The sequence below is a fragment of the Ascaphus truei genome, chromosome 15 (assembly GCF_040206685.1).
Source record: "Ascaphus truei isolate aAscTru1 chromosome 15, aAscTru1.hap1, whole genome shotgun sequence".
In the NCBI taxonomy this organism is placed as follows: Eukaryota; Metazoa; Chordata; class Amphibia; order Anura; family Ascaphidae; genus Ascaphus; species Ascaphus truei.
Genome location: NC_134497.1, coordinates 26,742,005 through 26,767,325, shown reverse-complemented (window position 1 = coordinate 26,767,325; position 25,321 = coordinate 26,742,005). Strand labels below are relative to the sequence as shown.

The 25,321-nt window shown below is 44.3% G+C and overlaps 1 protein-coding gene across 1 annotated transcript in view; it reads left to right on the top strand.

Annotated features, from left to right (window-relative positions):
• The window catches only part of LOC142466716 (uncharacterized), a 36,847-nt gene extending 11,743 nt beyond the window's left edge, over window positions 1-25,104 (top strand). Inside the window, exons 2-4 of the mRNA XM_075572045.1 lie at window positions 2,279-2,383; window positions 20,605-20,794; window positions 23,483-25,104. Of these exons, the coding sequence (XP_075428160.1) occupies window positions 23,528-24,859 (1,332 nt within the window). The 5' untranslated portion in view covers window positions 2,279-2,383; window positions 20,605-20,794; window positions 23,483-23,527 and the 3' untranslated portion in view covers window positions 24,860-25,104. The remainder of the gene's footprint in view (window positions 1-2,278; window positions 2,384-20,604; window positions 20,795-23,482) is intronic.
• The last annotated feature ends 217 nt before the right edge of the window (window positions 25,105-25,321 follow it).

Genomic DNA, 25,321 nt, shown 5'->3' with positions numbered 1-25,321 from the left:
GATTTCCCAAAACAAACTGTTTTTAAACACTGACAAGACTGTAACAATGGTATTTGGGACCAAGACTAAATTTTTAAAGCTTCCAGTGACTGAGCTCCTGATTAGAACCAACGCTAACACCACCCTAACACCTGTCACTAGTTTTAAATACCTGGGCTTATGGTTTGACTCCCACTTAACATTCGGGATGCACATTGATACCCTGACAACCAAGACCTATGCCAAACTAGGGGTACTTTACAGGAACAAATCCTCCCTAAGTCTCCTGGTCAGAAAGCGTATTGCACAGCAGATGCTAATGCCAATTATTGACTATGGAGACATAGTATATGGCTCGGCTCCTCAAACCCACCTTAGCAAACTTGACACCCTCTACAATTCAATTTGTCGTTTTGTTCTCCAATGCAACTACAACACACATCACTGCGAAATGCTCAAAGAACTAGATTGGCCATCACTAGAGTCTAGGCGCAAAGTTCACCTTTCCTGTCTCGCCCTCAAATACTTTCTGGGCAAGCTACCCAGCTACCTGAACAAGCTCCTCACCCCTACCACATGCAGCACATATCACCTGAGATCAGACTTCAAAAGACTATTCATGGTCCCAAGGCTCAACAAAGTATCCGGCCGTTCCTCCTTCTCCTTCCGTGCACCCCAAAACTGGAACAACCTACCAGAGACTCTCATATCCACCACCAGCTTAAGTTCTTTCAAATCTAAGGCTGTCTCACATTTTAACCTGGTCTGTAACTGTTTCATACGCTCTTAATATATATTTTCTTTAACTGTGCACGCAATGTCTTGTATATAATGTATACCTTGTTCATTTACGTAACTGTATTTGTAACCATGTATCATTTGTTTTACTCTGTGCCCAGGACATACTTGAAAACGAGAGGTAACTCTCAATGTATTACTTCCTGGTAAAATATTTTATAAATAAATAAATAAATGGTGAAACACTTGGCAAATAATGACCAAACACTCCTAGTATTGGAGTTTTAAGTCAAGAGATTCATATTGTTAGTAATGCAAGGTACATAAATTATTCTTAAATAGGATCAAAGTCAGAGCGCTGCGCTTCCCACGGTGAAGGCTCCAAAACGCTCTGACAAGGTAACGCACCCGACCTCTCCGATTAGCCTGCGCACCAGGGAGTGACGCTAAGACATACCCAACATATGTTTCACCTGATAGGCTTCATCGGGGGCGGTTTTAGAGTGATTCTGGCAAGTATTTAAATGTATTGGTCGTCATGGATACTGATTACTGCTTATGCCTGATTGGTCTCATTGAGCGTCGCATCTTCATTGTGCGTCACTCTCAGTTGCAGCAGTGTAGTGCGCTTCGATTGGCTACCTCTGACCACATGATGATACATGCTGTTTGTGATTTGTCAGAGTCTTTGGTGCACTCGTGTGTTTACATTGCTATGGATACCAGAGAATGCTTGCTCCTGATTTGTGCAATTCGTTAAAGCATGATGATGCCCTGTTGCTGTCTATGTGTAATTTATCAAATCTTGGCACAATCGTGTACATCAGTCTGTTTATATTACTGTAGCTGCCGGGTAATGTTTGCTTCTGATTGATGCAATTGATTAAAGCATCATAGTGTCCTGTTGCTATCTGTATCAGCTCCGATTTATTTACATTGTTCACATGGTCTGCATCCTCTGCTGTGATTGGGCAAAATACTAGTGAGTCATGCTTTTGTATATAGATACAAACAAGTTTATTGACATTATAATAGTTACAAATCCAGTGATCTGGATAGAAATTGAGGGGAGCCATATCAATTTAGTGAGTATATATTTAAAAGTCAGCACTATATTGATTGTGTATTCCAATATGATGGCAAAATAGTGTTTTAGGTGGTAAAATGGTTTTACACCTAAATGGTATGAGGATATATATCTCTCAAAGTCCTCAAAATTGTATTTAGGGACCAACCCATCAGAGATTGTCTATGATGTCCAGTTTAAACACATGTAACCACTAAAAGGGTTTATTATTCTTTGGGACATATGTGGAGGAATTGTGTTCTAAGGATGTCTGGCAGATTGTGTATAGTCACTCTACAGATGTTATAGAAATGGGGTGAAGAGAAATCCCTACATTAAACCATATGGGTTTAATGTAGATAGCTGATCCATCGGGATTCTTGTTTTAGAAGTTGGTTATCCCAATCTCCCCCTCTCATATCACTTTTCAGACGTTAAATTCCTTGGAATTGTAGGGCATTGATGTCTCCATTATATTTCCCCCTTACATGGCAGGATACCGGTGTATCCAGCTCGTTTGTGATCGACCCGATATGTTCCAATATGCGTCTTCGGAATTGCCGGCCCGTCTTCCTGACATATTGGATCCCACATTTGCAGGTAATTAAATAAATTATTTTTGTTGTTTTACAGTTTATGAAGCTTTTTATTTGAAATGATTTCATGTTATTTGTGCTTTTAAAGCTTTTGCTTGACTGAACATATTTACATGCCTTGCACGTGCCGCATTTATACGTTCCGGTCGTTTTTTGGGGAAGCCATGTTTCAACAGTTTGATTACTTTGATAATGACTGTGAACCAAGGTGTCTTTGAGATTTTTTGATCGTTTGGGTACCATCGTAGGAAATGGTTTCAACCCCTCACAGAGGTTATTATCCTCCAAGAGGATATGCCAATACTTTCTATAGATCTTTTTTATTTGGTCCCATTGAGCGTTATAGGTACCTATGTATCTTATTGTTTGTTTGGCATCTGTAAAATCAGTAAAAATGTTACAACAAAGATTCAGTTATCAAATGAGTTTATTTCAGCTGCACACAGCGGGGACAGCTTCAAAATAAAAAGCTCTCCCCCAGATAACACGGTATGGCATATATTTATACCCTAAAACCTAAAGCTCCACCCATTGATGGGGGGGGCTTGCACGTCACTAAATATTACCTCATTTTGTAATACACAACAATACTAAAGCTGATGTCATTTTGTAATACATAATAATACTGAATAACTGTATGTAAGCTAAAAATCATTATGGGGTTAAATGTGATGTCAGTTCTGCCACTTGGCACATTGTATGAGAATCATTTTCCCTGTAAGAATCTGAGCTTATCTCAAGGTTTCTCACAACTTCTAGCCTGTATACACTTTCAATTTGGAGCTGATTGGATGAGGAAAGATCAATAAAGTCAGCTAGGAGCGAAAACATTCCATGTCTGTTTCACACGTTTGTTCACACAGAAATAAGACACAGAAATAAGATTCACAGAGACAAGACAAGATGGCGGACTAAAATATTCAAACAAAATGGCTGCTTTGACCCTAATGCTGTTACGTCAGACCCCCTAATGTCTCAACTTCGTCAGTCCCTCCTCTGATTCTTTAAAACATTGTTTTTTGAGAATTATTAGCATGATTTTAGTCCAGAAACACGTTGGGAGGCACAGGAGTGCTCCATCATCTCATAATTCTGCTTGAGGGTATAGGATAGTGCACGAGGGTGCCTGCCAAATCTAGTCATAGTCTCGTATGGCGTTGCGGCCAAATTCTTTACCAGAGTTAGAACACTATACTTGGCATCTTCTTTCTTCAAGGGACTGCTGTAAATTGGTTCTGCAAACAATGGCATTATGTCTGCAGAGGGGGTAGCACATTTGTGGAGCATGCCTTTGACAATCGTAACACAAATATAGATGACAACGAGTATCACAAGCACACACATACCGCATTCAAAAAATTTGCTCCTAATGATCCAACCAATCCACCCAGCCCCAAAGATCCCAGTCTGTATCACCTTCCTTCCTAAGTCTTTCTTGAACTTCTTCTATCTAACTCATGCTGTACCTTGCCATTCTGATCTTGGTTGAAAACACAACATTGTTCTTTAATTAGGGCACATACACCTCCTTTTGATGTCAAAAATTTAATCTAAAGCCATTCTGTTTTGTAAGGCCATAAGCCTGATCTGAACCTGTTCTTGGTTTAGTGATGCTATGGCTCTAGTGGTGTGATTGAGGACATCATCTAACACATCTGTTAATGTATTAAGCCTGTCATATAATAACCCACCTCCTACATTTAGAACTAAACTAACCCAGAATTGTTCTTTCCATAAACTACTTTCAGCCAGGAAATATTTGGTGTTTGTAGTGTGTAAAAATGGATACAAAATGCTATACCTTTCTGCTGCTAGCTAAAGAAAATGGCATCTATCTCTACCATCATATATTTTGAGAATTAACACAACATTCTATTACTGAGACTTTGTGATGTTTGTGGGTGAGATGGTGAATTAGTGTAGTGTTACCTTAACCATGGTGATAGACAGTGCTTGACAAATCAACCAAAAATCTACTCGCCGAACCCAAAAATCTACTTGCCACCCAGCCCCGCCCCTAGCCCCACTTTTAAAAAAAATGGAATAAATTCCTAATAAGAATTCAGTGTGTGACTAGTCTGGGTCGGTGGGTGACTGACTGGGTGGGTGGGTGACTGACTGACTGACTTGACTGACTGACTGGGTGGGTGACTGACTGGGTGGGTGACTGACTGACTGGGTGGGTGACTGACTGGCAGACTGACTGGGTGACTGACAGACTGACTGGGTGGGTGACTGACAGACTGACTGGGTGGGTGACTGACAGACTGACTGGGTGGGTGACTGACAGACTGACTGGGTGGGTGACTGACAGACTGACTGGGTGGGGGACTGACAGACTGACTGGGTGGGTGACTGACTGACTGGGTGGGTGACTGACTGACTGGGTGGGTGGGTGACTGACTGGGTGGGTGGGTGACTGGGTGGTTGGGTGGGTGACTGACTGACTGGGTGGGTGACTGACTGACTGGGTGGGTGACTGACTGACTGGGTGGGTGACTGACTGACTGGGTGACTGACTGACTGGGTGGGTGACTGACTGACTGGGTGGGTGACTGACTGACTGGGTGGGTGACTGACTGACTGGGTGGGTGACTGACTGACTGGGTGGGTGACTGACTGACTGGGCGGGTGACTGACTGACTGGGTGGGTGACTGACTGACTGAGTGGGTGACTGACTGACTGGGTGGGTGGGTGACTGACTGGGTGGGTGACTGACTGACTGGGTGGGTGACTGACTGACTGGGTGGGTGACTGACTGACTGGGTGGGTGACTGACTGACTGGGTGGGTGACTGACTGACTGGGTGGGTGACTGACTGACTGGGTGGGTGACTGACTGACTGGGTGGGTGACTGACTGACTGGGTGGGTGACTGACTGACTAGGTGGGTGACTGACTGACTGACTGACTGACTGGGTGGGTGACTGACTGGGTGGGTGACTGACTAGGTGGGTGACTGACTGGGTGGGTGACTGACCCTTGACTGACTGACTGACTGGGTGGGTGACTGACTGACTGGGTGGGTGACTGACAGACTGACTGGGTGGGTGACTGACTGACTGGGTGGGTGACTGACTGACTGACTGGGTTGACTGACTGCGTGACTGACAGGGTGGGTGATTGACTGCCTTGGAGCATTTTGCCCCCCCCCCCAGCCTGTCTCTCTCCTCTCCCCCTCCAGTCTCTCTCTCAGTCCTCTCCCCACTCCAGCCTGTCTCTCTCTGTTCTCTCCTCACTCCAGCCTATCTCTCTCTCTGCTCTCTCCCCAGTCCAGCCTGTCTCCCCCTTGCATCCCTGTTCACCTCCCCCCTTACCTCCGTTCACCTCCCCCCCCATTACCTCCATTCACCTCCCCCTTACCTCCGTTCACCTCCCCCCACTTACCTCCGTTCACCTCCCCCCCTTACCTCCATTCACCTCCCCCCCCTTACCTCCGTTCACCCCCCCTCTTACCTCCATTCACCCCCCCCCTTACCTCCGTTCACCCCCCCTCTTACCTCCGTTCACCCCCCCCTTATCTCCATTCACCCCCCCCCCTTACCTCCGTTCACCCCCCCCCTTACCTCCGTTCACTCCCCTCTTGCATCACCGTTCACCTCTCCTGCACATCGCCCGCCCCGCGTGGCCTAAACGGGAGGCCGCAGCAAGAGCGGAGCGAGGCGCCTGCTGCAGGGGGGAATAGATCTGGGACCCGGCAGCCCGACATGGCGCTGGTGGCGCTGGGTTCGGTCCACCGCAGGCTCCCGGCCCACCGCAGCCTCCCGCCCCGGCTCTGAAGTGGATAGTGTGTGTGTCCCCCATTCCACCGGTACCTGCTCGGGCCCGGCCCACTGCAGCCTCCCGGAATAGCGGCCCTAGCTCTGCAGGGGATTGTGTGCGTGTGTGTGTGCCCCTTCCCCCGGCAACTGATCGGGCCCGGCACACCGCAGTCTCCCGTAATAGCAGCCCCAGCTCTGCGGAGGGCGGGGGGGGGGGTGCATCCCCAGCTCCTTCCCCCGGTACCTGCTCCAGTCCCCACAGCCTCCCGGGATAGCGGCCCCAGCTCTGCAGGGGATGGTGGTGTGCGTGTGCGTCCCCCCCCCCTTCCCCGGTACCTGATCGGGCACGGCACACCACAGCCTCCTGGGATAGCACCGCCGAGCACACGCCATCACAGTGCGCAGCCACGTTCCCCGGCACCCGCGACACTCTTAAGTTGCAATTGTCTGACTGCGACCCGCTCCAATAGGATGAGGTAAAGAAGGGGGGACCTCACACTGCTCGTGCGACGCGCGCTGTCTCCTTCCCACGTGACGTCGTAGCGTGGCAGCCATTTTAAGTGAAGTTGGAGTAGGCGGAGGAGGAAAATGCAGCCAAGGAGGAAAATGCCGCCGTAGCACCCCACCGAAAATACCTAGTCGCCAGGGGGTTCAATGCAGCCGCCCTTGGCGAGTGGGCGACCGCATTTGTCGAGCACTGGTGATAGATATCTGCGATGTATAAGGAACACAGGCAGATGAGTATTGTTGACAAAGCTCCGCAGAGCATCATCATGACAATCCTGTCATCTCTCTGTGGGTTATACCTTCGCAGACCCAATGGTGCATAAATCTTAAAATTCTAACTTACACACACTATAAAAGAATAAAAATATTGAGTCTTTGAAAAAATGAAATGTTCTGAGTCTTTGAAAAAATGAAATGTTCTGATAAGATCAGGCCTCAGCCTGGTATCTTATTTTCCTCGTTGGTTAACGGTCAAAGTTTATGTCTCGTCAAAATGTTAACTTGATGCTGCTATGCTTTAGATCACTTTAGTCTTTTTGGAGCTGGAATGAGTTTTATGTGAGCCATGTGGATCCAGGAATCTCTGACACTTTAATTGCGGTATTGGTGGTTAGTATGGGCCTTTTCATCTGGGATGAAGAGCATGCTTGTGTAGGAACTACTTAACTATTAACCCCTTCTCGAGTAGGTGCACTTTCAAATTTGCCTAGAGAGACTCAAAAAATGTATTAGTGGCATACAATACTTATTAATTGTTTTATTACCAATAGATGGTCCTTAATTTGTTCCTTTGAACTACTGATAGTCATAAGTCATCCCATAAGTGTCTCATTGGGAGATAATTTATACCTAGGAACAAATTCTTGTATCAATATGTTTACTACTGTCTTAACATCCGCATATAGACAGAGGTATCTCCTATTAATGCTCTTCATATTTAAAACTAAGCGGCTAATGTGGACTTGACTGTACTACAATCTAAGTTCCTAAGACTTTGGGCCTCAGCCATTGTCAAACCAATTGCTTCCATAATCAACTCTATCCTTTCTGCAAGCCATATCCCTAAGACCTAGAAAACTACCAGAGCTGTCCCAATCTTCAAAAGTGTAGACAAAAACACTGTCTCAAACTACAGACCAATCTCTCTTCTCCCAATACACACTTGCTCTCATTTATGCCTCACTGTCATCTCCTCCAATGCAAATGGTATCAACCTTTTCATTAAATACTAACTAACGTTAAAACTTGCCTCACAAATTAAACATCCCAATAGCCTGCACTCATGGCTATTATTCCACATACAGTCACTCCTACCACACCCATTGTGGCCAAGCACTGCCATCTACAGCATTTATTCCCTCACCTGCTATCTCTGTAAATTCCCCTCAAACCTTAGATTGTAAGCTCTTAAGGGCAGGGGTTTCCTTTCCTATTGTCTGATTTTGCTGCACTTACTATTTTATTATAATTCCCTCTATTGTATTCTTTGTGAAGTGCTGAGTAAATTTTTGACGCTATATAAAAATAAAGTCATACACTACAATACAATACTATCCAACGTCATGGAAAAAATGTGTTTACTCCCAATTAAACAATTACTATACTAAGACAAATGCCCCTAGCCAATTCCAGTCTGGCCTCCACCCCAAACACTCCATTGTAACTATTCTGCTAAAAATGTGAAATGCCTTGCATATAATATATACCCTGCTCACTTATGTAACTGTATTTTGCAACTATATATCACCTGTCCTTTAACTCTGTACCCAGGACACACCCAAAAACGAGAGGTGACTCCCAGTGCACCACTTCCTGGCAAAACATTCTACAAATAAAATAAATAAATTAGCAACTAGGATGTTGTTTGCTTAATCAGCAGAATTAGAATTATATATTATACAGGGATTTTAACAGTAACTACTGCTTATTATAAAATAGAACACCTATGGAAAAATAAATGGTGTAGAAGTTATAAAATACATCACATATTCAGATAATAGTCAAATGATTTTGTATAGGACTTCACACTAAATTTCTCGTATTATAATCTCTTTGCACAGTGCCGAACACACTGACAGCGTTATTTTTTTAAAGACACAAAAATGTCAGAGCTTGTTTATCTTGGCAATTAGCCAGCCCGGGCGTTTCGCCAAAAAGACCTTGAGAGTGCCGTGCAGATAACAAAACAGCTTCTCAGTCTTCTAAATATTAATTACTGGATTGAAACTTCAGCTCAAAGTTAAAAATGGAGCTCTCTCCACAGCAATAAAAACGAAAAAATGTATGGCCTCTCAAAAATAAAAATATGGCCTCTTAAAATAAATATGGCCTCTCAAAAATAAAAATGGGACAATTATACAACTGCACACACCATATATAATTTAAACAATACGTGTGAGCTTAAAATATTTCCAACATATCCTAATCCTATAGAAATGCAATTGACGTGTTTTTACTGGTTTACACACACAGAAACCACACTACAGACACACAAAGAACATAGACACAAACTTCTCTCCTACACAGCCACTCAACTTCTCATAAATAACCTGCTTTTAAAACCAAAAAAAAATGTTATGCTCCGGAGCTTTTGAGTTAACTTTTCGTATCTTTTGGAGAAAAGGGTTTTTTTTTTTTTTGTTTGTTTTCGCGGTCTGTGCTGCTGTTATTCTGATTCTCTTTCTAGTTGCCATTAGAACAGAAGGAAAAATAATATTTTCTGGTTTAAAAGACCTATTCGTGTGGCCAGTACGAACAAACCTTTCAAATCCCATTCTTTTTCTTCTATTCTCTCTCTTAGGGCTGCTCTGCAATTACTAGCAAAATGTCCTACTTTTTTTTTTTTTTTTTTTTTTACAATTCGAAACACTTTCTGTCCCTTCTAAACACTTTCTGTCCCTTCCAAACAATATACACAGTCTCTAATTGTATCCCAATTTCTGCATATAAACCTTTCATAAAAATAACCCTCAATATCTACTTCCTGAACTCCATCTTATGCCTTGATTATCTATCGGCAAATTCACTTGCTATTTCTTTCCTAGTCACTTTCTTTTTAACTTGTTATTATATTAACTTCTGTCCTGGCAATGGTAAAAATAAATGCAACGGGACCCTCCTGTCAGAATTCTTTTGACCCATATTAACGTAAGGTATGTTTCCCTGTGGGATTCAAAAACACACGAGACGGCGCTCCCTGAGCTTATCAATCCCACAGAAAAAGACCCCTCTTTCATTTAAACATCTGCGCAATTTGTTGATAATAGTACAAACAGTGCCATTCTCTGGCCAACAAAATATATTTATATTGTCTCTTTTCGTTCTCTGTATTCATTCTTTATTATTTTCATCTGCAGACACACAATCCTTTGAGAATTTTTGGTTTCCCATTATTCCCCTGTTACAGAAATCAAATTTAATTGACCTGTACAATACTTCTTCGGCTACAGAAATCAACTTTAATTGACCTGTACAATATTTCTTCGGCTACAGAAATCAAATTTAATTGACCTGTACAATACTTCGGCTACAATAATCAGCGCAAGCTGATAACGTACAACTCGGCATTTATTGTTCTGAATAGTGTAAATATGCAATAAGGACCTGTCACAAGACTGTTCCCCAATCACATTTTCTCACCATAACTATACCAAAGAAAAAACTTGAATCACTTCAGCGGGTCCAACCAAGTCCTGATAAACCTTATATTTTTATAACATGGATACAGATAAGACCTTCTAATCAGATATCCATAAATAACTCAACTGTTAATGACAAGACAGAGCAAATGTACAATCAGGGACCCGTCCTGCTCAGACAACAAAAATATTTATCACAACCCAGGACGGTCTGAAAACAATCCCTTTAAGCATACAAACACTCACCTTCATCACCAAAACACCAAAACTTTTAACGGGACTCTCACCTTAGCCCCTAACAACTCTGAACAACTCTTACACTTTAAAATGAATACAGGAACAGAGAATAATAAACTCAATTGATAAAAGCTGGATTCCGTCACTCAGAGAAACACCATTTAAGGACCAGATCTCTACACAGCACTCAAACAATTTTAAAATCAGGCTTTCCTCAAAAAGGTGCCTTTTACCTTGATTCTTATGATCGCCCAGGTTTGAGTGTCCGAGGAGTGGCCTGTCCAGGTGCTCTGTATCCGAGATATTGAAAACCATCCTCTGCTACCATCTGTAAAAGCAGTAAAAATGCTACAACAAAGATTCAGTTATCAAATGAGTTTATTTCAGGTGCACACAGCGGAGGCAGCTTCAAAACAAAAAGCTCTCCCCCAAATAACACGATATGGCATAAATTTATATCCTAAAACCTAAAGCTCCACCCCTTTATGGGGGGGGGGCTTGCACGTCACTAAATATTACCTCATTTTGTAATACACAACAATACTAAAGCTGATGTCATTTTGTAATCTTATACTATATTAGTGAAAGCACTGTATGTTTGCCTGCCTGGATGTCCGGTGTCCCTAGCGGCAATCTCATTGGTCCCTTGGGCCGCCCGCCCCGCACACCTCTCATTGGCCTCACACACTCACACCACCCCCTTGGCCCGCCCCCCACACCTCGCATTGGCCTCACACACTCACACCACCCCCTTGGCCCGCCCCTGAGGCGGAGTGACGGGCCAAAGGTCCACAAAAAAAAAAAAAAAAAAAAAACACACACACACACACACACATTCCCACACATTCCCACCCCCCCAAGCTCACACACACCTCACCCCCCCCCCAAGCTTACCCCCCCAAGCTCACACACCCCCCCCCCAAGCTCACACACCCCCCCCCAAGCTCACACCCCCCCCCCCCAAGCTCACACCCCGGCGCCGCTACAGTCAGCGGGGGAGCGGAGCGAGCGCCCGGGACACACGCGGGGGAGCGGCCACAACACGCTGCCTCCCGCCTCACATCCACGTGGGAGCGGCCGGATGGGTGAGGCAGCATACCCACGGGCCTCGCCGCACGCTCCTCGGCACCGGCTCACCTCTCCCACCCCCCTCACAGCAAAGACCAGCCTACCCGGCGCCGCCTGCAACGCTCCTCGGCACCGCCGCCTCACCTCGAGCCGGAGGGCAGCGGGGGGGCTCCCGCCCTGCAGGAGGCCTCACCTCGAGCGGGGGGGCTCCCGCCCTGCAGGAGGCCTCACCTCGAGCCGGAGGGCAGCGGGGGGGCTCCCGCCCTGCAGGAGGCTTCACCTCGAGCCGGTGGGCAGCGGCGGGGGGGCTCCCGCCCTGCAGGAGGCCTCACCTCGAGCCGGAGGCAGCGGGGGGGGCTCCCGCCCTGCAGGAGGCCTCACCTCGAGCCGGGGGGCTGCGGGGGGGGGCTCCCGCCCTGCAGGAGGCCTCACCTCGAGCCGGAGGCCAGCGGGGGGGCTCCCGCCCTGCAGGAGGCCTGACCTCGAGCCGGAGGGCAGCGGGGGGGCTCGGGGGCTCCCGCCCTGCAGGAGGCCTCACCTCGAGCCGGAGGCAGCGGGGGGGCTCCCGCCCTGCAGGAGGCCTCACCTCGAGCCGGAGGGCAGTGGGGGGGCTCCCGCCCTGCCGGGGGGGCTCCCGCCCTGCAGGAGGCCTCACCTCGAGGAACATGCTGCCGACTGCAAGGTAAGCAGCTCTCCCCCCACACCCCCCCATTCCTTCATTGCCAGCCTCAACCCTCCATACACACACACACACTATATATATATATATATATATATATATATATATATATATATATATATACATACACATACACATACACATACACAGAGACACACACACACAGAGACCACACATACACACACATGTAGGCGCACACACACACATGTAGGCACACACACACACACACATGTAGGCACACACACACGTCCACAGACACACACATGTAGACACACACACACATGTAGACAGACACACACACACGTAGACAGACACACACGCACACACACACACACACACCTATACAGACACACGTATACACACACACACGTATACACACAGGCACACGTAGACACAAAGAAACACGTAGACACAAAGAAACACGTAGACACACAGACACACGTAGACACACAGACACACCTATACACACAGACACACACCTATACACACACACACACACACCTATACACACACACACACACCTATACACACAGACACACACGTATACACACAGACACACACGTATACACACAGACACACACGTATACACACAGACACACACGTTTACACACACACACACGTACACACACGTATACACACACACACACACACGTACAAACACACACGTAGACACACGTGTACACACACACACGTAGACACACACACAGACGTAGACACACACACACACGTATACGCACACACACGTAGACACACACACACGTAGACACACATACACACGTATACGCACACACACGTAGACACACACACACGTATACACACGCACGTAGACACACACACATGTACACGTAGACACACACACACATGTACACGTAGACACGTACACACACACACACATGTACACGTATACTCACACACATGTACACGTACACACACACATGGAGACACACACACACATGGAGACATACACACACGCACATGTACACACACACACACGTACACACATGTATACACACACATGTATACACACACATGTATACACACACACACACATACACACGTGTATACACACACAAACATGTATACACACAAATGTACACACACACATGTATACACACACACACATACTATGTATACACACAAACATGTATACACACGTGTATACACACGTGTATACACATGTGTATATACACATGTGTATACACACACATGGAGACATACACGCACATGTACACATACTGTATACACACACACATGTATACACACACACACACACACGTGTATACACACACATGTATACACACACGTATACACACACACAAACATGTATACACACACACAAACATGTATACACACACACAAATGTATACACACACAAATGTACACACACACACATGTACACACACACACACACACCTACTATGTATACACACAAACATGTATAGACACACACAAACATGTATACACACATGTGTATACACATGTGTATACACACATGTGTATACACACACGTACACATGTATACACACACACACAATATATACATACACACAATGTCTACACACACATGTGTATACACGTCTATACACACATGTGTATACACACACATGTGTATACACACACGTATACACACACACACGTACACACACACACACGTACACATGTATACACACACACACACACATACAATGTATACACACAAACATGTATACACACACACAAACATGTATACACACACACGTGTGTATACACACACACGTATACACACACACACTATCCCCAGCAAAACCACATCAGCACACCGCTATCCCATGCCCCCCCAGCACACTGGCATTCTCGGCTCCCCGCCATTCCCAGCCCCCATCAACACCATCAGCACCCACACATCGGCACCTTTGCACCTCCCCCATCGGCACACCCACATCCGCACCCCCACATCCGCACCCCCACATCAGCACCAAACCCTCCAAAATCAGCACACCGATACAATCACCATCAGTACAGCCACAGCAGCACTACCACCGCACATGGGCCGCGTTGACCACTCCTCACCCAAATGCCACACCCACACCACAAACATCCCGGGCAACGCCGGGGCTCTCAGCTAGTACATAATAATACTGAATAACTGTATGTAAGCTAAAAATCATTATGGGGTTAATGTGATGTCAGTTCTGCCACTTGGCACATTGTATGAGAATCATTTTCCCTGTAAGAATCTGAGCTTATCTCAAGGTTTCTCACAACTTCTAGCCTGTTTACACTTTCAATTTGAAGCTGATTGGATGAGGAAAGATCAATAAAGTCAGCTAGGAGCGAAAACATTCCATGTCTGGTTCACACGTCTGTTCATACAGAAATAAGACACAGAAATAAGACTCACAGAGACAAGACAAGATGGTGGACTAAAATATTCAAACCAAATGGCTGCATTGACCCTAATGCTGTTACGTCAGACCCCCTAATGTCTCAACTTCGTCACATCTATTTTCCTGTTGGTATACAGTAGTTTTTCCCTATTTCCTTTAACCACATTTTTAAAAGCTTTATTTATATTTGTTTTACTGTAGCCTCTGTTCTGAAAATTTTCCTTCATCATTTTTGCTTGGGAATAGAAATCTGCGATGTTCGTACAGTTTCTCCTAATCCGGAGAAACTGGCCTGTTGGGATGCCCTTAGGCCTGGGACATAGTGAATGGAAGCTCACTGAGGTGGGCTGAGCCGCGCTGAGCAGATGCACAAACCCCCTGCATCTGTCATCAGCGCGGCTATAGTTTCCCCTTCCGCATGCGCGCTTATGCGTGCGGAGGCTCAGAAAATTGGAACAGACAGGGAAGTTTCAAATTTGGCGCTCGCGGAAGCGGAGGAGCGGTCACGTGACCGCTCCCATCAAATGGGAGCAGGGGACTACCCCCGCCTCCCGCTCTGCCTCCTGGCACGCCTCTGCTCTGCCCCCGCCCCACGCCCAGAGCGCGCTTACTGCCTCGCCTGCAAGGACAGGAAAAAGCTCCATATTCAGCAGGCGGGGCAGAGCAGGAGCGCGCCTCAGCGAGCTTCAAGTTACTATGTCCCAGGCCTTAATGAGTGATGCCGATTGGTGGCTGTCTGCCCTTAAGTAACTGCTAGTGGCTGTTGCTTTAGCATGTGATATAGTGCTAATTGTACCTTCCTGATTGATGGTGATTCCTAAATCTTTAGAAAACCAGGCTTTTTTCATTGACTTCATGTGTTAACCTTAAATTGTGTTGGTTGGAGTTTAATGTATCCACAAAAGCTGCAAAGGATTCTTTACTTCCGTTCCATAGTATCAGGATATCATTTATGTAGCGAATTCATAAGATGATATTATCAGTGAATTTGGTCATATTGTCATTGAACATATGTCATAATGTCATGTCATTGTATGCTTCTCCTACCACCCCAGGTACAGGTTTGCATATGTTGGGGCACACGTAGTCCCCATAGCAGTTCCCTGTACTGTACCTGGAGGTAGAGTTTGTGGTTAAACATGAAGTAATTGTGCGTTAAGACGAATGATAAGAGGTCACAGATGAACTCGTTGTGTATATGGTACTGTACACTTCGGGTTGAGAGGAAAGATGCCACTGCTCCTAGGCCAACCCGATGCTGAATGCTTGTATAGAGCGATTCAACATCAAGGCTTCACAAAAATGTGTCGGTGTCCACTATTATCCCTTCTAAGCATTTCAAAACGTCTCGAGTGTCTTGTACATACGACGGTAATGATGTTACAAAAGTTCTTAAAACTTTGTCTATGTAGACACTGGGTCCGTCGGTGAGGTTCCCAATGCCCGAGACAATTGGTCGGCGGATGTAAAGGATTTTTATGAACCTGTGGTAGGCTATAGAATGTTGCTACTTTTGGAGTCAAATTAAGCATGAATTTGTGTTCTTGTTTTGATATTACAGAATCCTCTAGACCTTTGTCTAGAAGTGTTTTTAGTTCTTTTTGGAAAATCAATGTTGGATCTTGATCTAGGATTCTGTAACGATTTTGTCTCCCAAAAATCTTAGGTTCTCCTTTACAGAGTTGTCAGTTTTTAACAACACAATGTTACCGCCTTTGTCGGAGGATTTTATAGTGATTTCTTTCCTCTCTGATAAGTCTATTAAAGCCATTCTTTCATCTTTATTCATGTTATCATTCCTCCCTCTTCCTTTAATTGCCATTTGTCCTATACCTTTTGATACCAATTTAACAAATGTCTCCACATTACTGCAGACATCCATTGAGGGGGTAAATTTACTCTTAGGCCTCGTTCAGGGTGCAGGCTTCGGAGGGAGGGCGTGCTGACGTGCGTGCGGTCGTGGGATACAATGTATTTAAAGTGAACTGTGGTTGTCAGGGTAGCAGCTGCCCTGTCTCCGAAGTAGGGAGTTGACGCTGGTTACAGTTTCAATAAACAGAAAATTTGTTTTTTGAAGCTGCAGCAGCGTCACTGGGACCTCGGCAGCCAATGAAATCATTCTTGAGAATGATTTCAAGACTGCAACTTGGATCCCTAAGCTGCTGTCTGTAGCCCCGCCCCCTCCCCGCCTCCTCAACTCCTGAAAAAGTCTGCTGGGGAGGATGAACACACATCGCCCAGCAGACTGCCGCCCTCCCTCCCGAACGCCCTCCCTCCAACTCCTGTCTCTGGCACCCTGAACGAGGCCTTAGGTTTGAGTTGTGTAAATGGACCAGTGCCTGGTGTTCTTTCATTCTCTTTACAAAGATCTAATAGGATATCCAGGTTATCCAGATCATCACTGTTCATTTCTACAGAGTCAAGATTTCGGGATCTTGCTTGTTGAATCCTTTTGTAGTATTTATGTAACAGTAATTTTCTAGCAAATAAATTGGTGTCTTTAATGCACTCAAATTGGTCCATGTTTGAAGTGGGTGAATATGAAAGGCCTCTTTTAAGCACTTTGATATGATAGTCGTTTAAAGTGAAGTCTGTCAAATTTATAATGAAAGTGTCTGGTAATTCATAATCAGGATTTAATGATATGCTCCCCGTCTGTTTTTGTTGTACCCTCTGTTTCTGGGTCTCCTGCCTCTTCCTCCTCTTGCCCCTATTTGTTCTCTTAAATAGAGGTCTGGGGGGCCTAATGCTAGGGCTTCCCCTAAAAAAGGAGTAGATTCTTGGCTTGTTGTTTTGGATCTAGTGTTGATGTTTGACACTGTATCTGGTTTTTGGAATCTTTTGTGTGTTTTGGACTGGTTACTAGGGTTCTCTGTATCCGAGGACACCCAATCTGTGGAAGAATCACTCTGAACTATTGGTTCAGTATTTTGTATGTACTTTGCTTGGAATTTGTATATTTTGCCCTCCTTATAATCAGTTTTGTCACGAGCAAATTTTCTATGCTTCCTATCCTTTAGATCTTTGATGTATTTATCAACATTGGTTTTTAGTTGTGATTCATAAATCTCAAATTTGTCACTTGTATTCCAGGTATCCACCTCTGAGATCAGTGCTTTGAGGTCTTTGCTCACAACTTCTAATTTGTCTTTCTCATGTTTGACGATAAGTGTCATTGGATCTTTTGAGCATGTTGATAGGATATTTCCCCATGTTTTGCAAAATTCTACATCCTATTTTGCCATCATATTGGAATACACAATCAATATAGTGCTGACTTTTACATATATACTCACTAAATTGATATGGCTCCCCTCAATTTCTATCCAGATCACTGGATTTGTAACTATTCTAATGTCGATAAACTTGTTTGAATCTATATACAAAAGCATGATTCACTCTAGTATTTTGCCCAATCACAGCAGAGGATGCAGACATGTGAACAATGTAAATAAATCGGAGCTGATACAGATAGCAACAGGACACAATGATGCTTTAATCAATTGCATCAATCAGAAGCAAGCATTACCCGGCAGCTACAGTAATATAAACAGACTGATGTACACGATTGTGCCAAGATTTGATAAATTACACATAATACTGATAATCATGTGGTCAGAGGCAACCAATCAGAAGCGCACTTTACTGCTGCAACGTACATAGACAGCAAAGGGGCATCATCATGCTTTAATGAATTGCACCAATCAGAAGCAAGCATTCTCTGGTATCCATAGCAATGTAAACAGACTGGTATACACGAGTGCACCAAAGACTCTGACAAATCACAAACGGCATGTATCATCATGTGGTCAGAGGTAGCCAATCGAAGCGCACTACACTGCTGCAACTGAGTGACACGCAATGATGACACAACGCTCTGAGACCAATCAGGAGTCAGCAGTAATTGGTACCTATGAGGACCAATACACTGCTGCAACTGAGAGTGACGCGCAATGATGACGCAACTCTCTATGAGACCAATTGAGGATCAGCAGTAATCAGTATCTATGATGACCAATATATTTAAATACTTGCCAGAATCACTCTAAAATCGCCCCTGATGAAGCCTATCAGGTGAAACATATGTTGGGTATGTCTTAGCGTCACTCCCTGGTGCGCAGGCTAATCGGAGAGGTCGGGTGCGTTACCTTGTCAGAGCGTTTTGGAGCCTTCACCGTGGGAAGCGCAGCGCTCTGACTTTGATCCTATTTAAGAATAATTTATGTACCTTGCATTACTAACAATATGAGTCTCTTGACTTAAAACTCCAATACTAGGAGTGTTTGGTCATTATTTGCCAAGTGTTTCACCATTACAGACCATCAGGTTCAGCAGTCTCTGCACCTGCCGGTCTGGTGACAAATTATATGTATTTAGGGGTGTGGACTAGGTGTATAGCTGAAATAGACCTCAGACCTCATTAGTCCACTTTTTACCAAATACCCCACAAATGAACACTGTATATAGGCATACAGAACCTTTAGTCATTACTGAGCAAGCACTCCTACTCTATACTTCTTCATAGAGGAGGTTTCATGGTACATATAGGATCAGGTATCTGATGTTCTGAGGATATATTGAAATAGCTATTACCACATCTAATTTAATAGTATAGCTGTGGCACATAATAGGATTAAAGAGCTTTTTTCATTCCCAGTAATAGCGTTCAGATTCTGCACGCCGACGTCTCCATACAATTTAAATTTAATTTTATTATTTTGGTTCACTGTTTACTTCACTACATTTATATTTTAATTAATGTGTTAATAAAAATTATTTTTTAATTAGATAGGGGTGTTTCTCCAGTGCGACATAACGGGATATTTCTATTTCTGCCTACATACAAGTGAGCCATCGTATATACATTGCTCTCCATTAACTTCTGTTCTCCTCAAAAACTGTAGAGAAGAAAGGAAAGACAAGTCACATTATTAACAGTTAGGTAAATAAGTAAGACACAGGAATAAACAGGTGGGTATTAACCCCTCTGTAAGTAACTGTGTCCAGCGGCGCTCTTACTGACAGAAATAGTATATATATACACACACACGCTTGCGCATTAAAAGGGGATTAACACAGTGAAATAAAGGGAGAACAATTACTAAAAAAATACTTAATAATACTTAATACTTAGAAGAGTTTCACAAATTGTGTTCCCAAATATAGAGTTCAATCTTGTTTGAAAAAAATGGGTATGCAGCTTCTTTACATCTGGAACCAACCTCGGGACCAGGAGAAAATAGAGACAGGGGAAACAAAAAAAGAAAAAAGCGCAAGGCCCAGAGAGTAGTAAAGTTATGTTTATAAGCAACTAAAAATGGTTATAAACACTCACAAAAAGGTAGTTGGTACAGGCACTTCGGTACTAAGATTGACCACAGGAACAGAGGCACTTTGCCCGTCTGCTTGTTAGGGTTGTGAGAGTCTAAGCCCTCCTCCTTCTCTCAATCGGCGATCTGTTTCACTTCCGTGCCAGCTGACTCGTGACGTCGGCGCGTGTCATCGATCGGGGGTTGGACTACGGGTAGCCTCCAGCTCCCTCTTCAAACTCGGCGCTCAGGAAACTCTGCAGTCTGCTTCTTCTCAGCAACTTAGTGTAGGTTCACAACACGCAATAGCAACCAAAGCAATGTCAACCCCCGATCGATGACACGCGCCGACGTCACGAGTCAGCTGACGCGGAAGTGAAACAGATCGCCGATCGAGAGAAGGAGGAGGGCTGAGACTCACACAAGCAGACGAGCAAAGTGCCTCTGTTCCTGCGGTCAATCTTAGTACCGAAGTGCCTGTACCAACTACCTTTTTGTGAGTGTTTATAACTGTTTTTAATTGCTTATAAACATAACTTTACTACTCTATGGGCCTTGCGCTTTTTTCTTTTTTTGTTTCCACATTATTAACAACCTGTATCTTTTTTCAGCTCTCCCTTTATAAAATATATTACTTTGAGACCTCACTATCTATTTTAGGTTTGTAAATTGTGCGAGAAACGTGGAAGAACAGAACCTTGTGGCGTTGCAGTACCACAGGACAATCTACTAAAGAACCTGCACAGACCTCCCCACACACACAGAGCTCGTCGTCTGGCATGGAGATGAATATGGGAAAGAGCTTGGTATGAAGGGGGTGCGCTGTGGAAAAGTAACGCGCCAACACAAGGTAATCAGGAATATGTGTTACGTGGTTTTTACATCTCCATTGTCTTATTACTGATGTTAAATTGCAAATAGTGATAAATCTGCATACACCATTACGGGTCAACTAGAACTTTAGATCACTAAACTTTATTTGAGTCAAAGGGCCAGATACATCAAGCTGCGGTAACCAAAAATGCTGTATTACCGCTCATAATAAAGTGCCTTATTATTATTATGCCATGAATCGGCGTTGCAGCGCCAAAAATAAAGCATTTTTTATCGGACCCGTTAAACATCAGATCCGATACAAAACAGTCATAATACCACATTTTCAAGTAAAAACTACCATACATCAAGCTCCGATATTTATCGTAACGGGATGAATGGCAGAAATATCGCAAATATTTTATCACCTACTCCAGGCTGGGTTAGCCCTGTCTTTCCTATGTATATAATGTCCAATATACTGCCCATTATATACATAGGAAAGATGGGCTAAACCAACATGGAGTAGGTGATAAAATAGTTGTTAAAATACATTACAGTACATATTAACTCCTTAGTAGTCCACGGGTAAACTAGTCATCGGTTTCCATGACTAGCTGACCACACAGGGGATAATATAAATATTACTCTACACTAGCTACCCCCCCTTTGGCACCTTAGTGGCTAGTAAACCATGATTAGTTCTTGGTTTGTCCCGAAGGCATAAACAAAACACTACGGCTCAGATAAATCACATTTTGTTAAAGTGAAGTTAATATCACACCCTGGGAAATAAGAAACTAACGGGTGTTATTACCGCAATTTTAAGGTAGTATATATCAAGATTGTGGTAATAATTTACTGAGTGCGATATTTGAGCCAATCTCGCGATATGGGAATTAACACGACCATTAATAATGCTTTACATACAACATTGGGTTAATATTTCTATCATAGGCTTTTGTAAATGTCTATTATTAAAGAAACCTATGATCAAAATAACATTAACCTGTTTAATGCTGTGGTTACCATGGTATACCACAGGCACCAAAGTGGTTAATACTTGATTTAAAAAAACATTACCCTTACCCTATTGACCCCATTAGTGGGCAGTACGGCATTTCCATTCTAGTTGCTAAGGTAATTAAGGGGTTAACCCCTCTCACCACCACCACCACCACTTCCCCCACAACCCCCATGGGAAACCTAACCACCCTCCCCTGGGCAATTAACGTCATCACCCACATCCCCTACCTCTGCCACCCTTCTAGACTAATGCCCAATATCCCTATTAGACAAATGGTGTTTTAAATATTAACAAAAAATATACTCGTTTAAAACAAAACAAGAAAGAACATTCAAAATACATTTTACACATATAACCATTGATTATCACTGTGGATAACTAGGCCCTCTCAATGGGGGGGCCAGATATCCACATTGGCGATAAATGGTAACCCAGTAATAAATACATCATCAAATTAAAATAAATTAATAACCCCCCCTTCATTACCTCAGTATACTCACCTTACCTAAGGATTTCAAAAGATTTCTGCCACTTTAATAGTGCAAAACACTTGCAGCTAGTGAGATTTCCTTTTAAATCGTTAAATATTATGATCCACTTTAAATGTATGATCCACTACATCTACTCTCCCGGCCCTAATGCTGCATATGTTGTGCTAAACCCTTCATGTTTACAATGTATATCTACAGTTTACTTTCATCCTGAACTTGTGATATGCCAACGTACCTCCCCTTCATGACCTTTTGTAAGACCGTTTGTGTAACAGTGACTTTAAGTGAAACTTCTTTGCTGGTACCTACAGAGTTTTGATAGGAAAAATCCCCTGTGTTGTAACAGAATTCCATGAAGGAAGTGACGTCATGCTACTACTGTGCGCGCGCCACACTTGCGCATGCCCAGACCTCTAAGCGCTTCTACCACACTTCTATCCCGCACTGTGCCTGCGCCGCACCCGCTCTCACGCAGACCTCAAAGTGCTTCCTTCACTTCCAGCGCACACGGAGCTTGGAGCCAGCGATGCGGTGGCCGGGCTCTCCGCACATGCGCAGTGGCAGATAGGCTCGCTGCACACTCGCAGTAACGGCACATCTGGCGCTGTTCAAAGGTATAGCCAGTGGTGTGTACGCAGGCACTGCCGGCGCCATGCGCAGGCACGGCTTGCATCAGGCCCGACCAGCACCGCATGCAAGTGCAGGACCCCAGAAGTCGGCCGCAAGTTCTATAATGAGCTGCCCTTCCAATGCCTGGCCCACACCGAACACAGAACTTGGCCACAACTTCCATGCTCAGGTGACTGTACCACACCAAACTCTCTGGTGCACAGGTGGGCCCACTCCCAATGCTACACACAAAAACAAACAGACACAGACCAAAAAAAAAAAAACAGTCACACACACAGTCATACCATATTCACAGTTAGTGTAAATATAGACGTGCAAATAGCTAAAACGGGGGTGGGGGGGTACGAGCACGCTCATTCTAAGTCGAACTTCTTTACATTTTCTCACTGAAATTGTGTTTGGATTTTAAATAAAAACATCACCATCACAAATACAATTCTGGTTACAAAACAATGACAAAAGACAAAGAAGTTTCAATTAAAATGCACGTGCCTTGCACACACACACACTTTTTTTGATAACTAATTCCTAATTTCACCTAATTTTCTAATTATGTATTTTTTTTTGTCTCGTCTAGTACAAAGCCAAGCACCAATAATCCACGCATGTCAACAAGGAAAAGATGAGGACAGAACAATCTTGCAATATTCCAATAAATATGACAGAAAATGCATCTTTCAACCAGTCAAGGCAAATAATAAACAATGTAACTGCTTCTCATTCCAAAAAACATATATTAGCTGCTGCCACAGGAAAAGATCTTGGAGAACGTGGCAAGAGTCTGACTTGGTTATCAGACCGGAACGCACAGAAGAGAACACAGACCGGGGAGAGACCGCATGTATGTGGGGAATGTGGGAAGGGATTTAGTCGGTTATCCCACCTGAACATACACAAAAGGAGACACACAGGGGAGAGACCGCATGTATGTGGGGAATGTGGGAAGGGATTTAGTGACTTATCCAGCATGAACACACACATGAGGACACACACAGGGGAGAGACCGCATGTATGTGGGGAATGTGGGAAGGGATTTAGTCAGTTATCCATCCTGAACAGACACGAGAGGACACACACAGGGGAGAGACCGCATGTATGTGGGGAATGTGGGAAGGGATTTAGTCAGTTATCCAGCCTGAACAGGCACGAGAGGACACACACAGGGGAGAGACCGCATGTATGTGGGGAATGTGGGAAGGGATTTAGTGTGTCATCCAGCTTGGACAAGCACAAGAGGACACACACAGGGGAGAGACCGCATTTATGTGGGGAATGTGGGAAAGGATTTAGGGACTTATCCAAACTGAACACACACAAGAGGACACACACAGGGGAGAGACCGCATGTATGTGGGGAATGTGGGATGGGATTTACTATGTCATCCAGCCTGGACGCACACAAGAGGACACACACATGTGAGAGACCCCATGTATGTGGGGAATGTGGGAAGGGATTTAGTGACTTATCCAGCCTGAGCAAACACAAGAGGATACACACAGGGGAGAGACCGCATGTATGTGGGGAATGTGGGAAGGGATTTAGTCGGTTATCCCACCTGAACATACACAAAAGGACACACACAGGTGAGAGACCGCATGTATGTGGGGAATGTGGGAAGGGATTTAGTGACTTATCCAGCCTGAACACACACAAGAGGACACACACAGGGGAGAGACCACATGTATGTGGGGAATGTGGGAAAGGATTTAGTCAATTATCCGGCCTGAATGCACACAAGAGGACACACACAGGGGAGAGACCACATGTATGTGGGGAATGTGGGAAGGGATTTAGTCAATTATCCGGCCTGAACACACACCAGAGGACACACACAGGGGAGAGACCGCATGTATGTGGGGAATGTGGGAAGGGATTTAGTGATTTATCCAGCCTGAGGAAACACAAGGGGACACACACAGGTCAGATACCTATCTCTAAAGCCAGGCATGCTTAGAGATAACCAGCGACTAAAACGCTCACATATAAGTGCACACATGTATCTGTGTTACGCTAAATCACAATGAAAAGTGACTTTAGTTCATGGTGCATAAAACGAGCATTTTAAAAGGATAAAAAAGTTATACCTTTTTTTAATTCAGGTTATTTGTATCATTCTTTTTGTATTTTTATGTAAAGAAAAATGTTGTTCTTAATAATGTTTTATATTTCCATGCTGTTGGTTCTAATAAAATGCGCATTCCCCATTATGCTGAAGTGGTCTGTAGCCTCACTTAGCTTTGAATTGGAATAGTTTCGCCACGACCAATTGGTCGCCGGTATTAGGCCGCAGATGGACCCTCCGCCACCCGCCACTTCTAATGTAAGTTTTATTACTGTTTTAGATATGGGGTTAATTTAAGGGTTTTAAGGTTTAGGGTAGGGGGTTTTAGTATAAGGTCTTGAGGTGTGGGTCCCG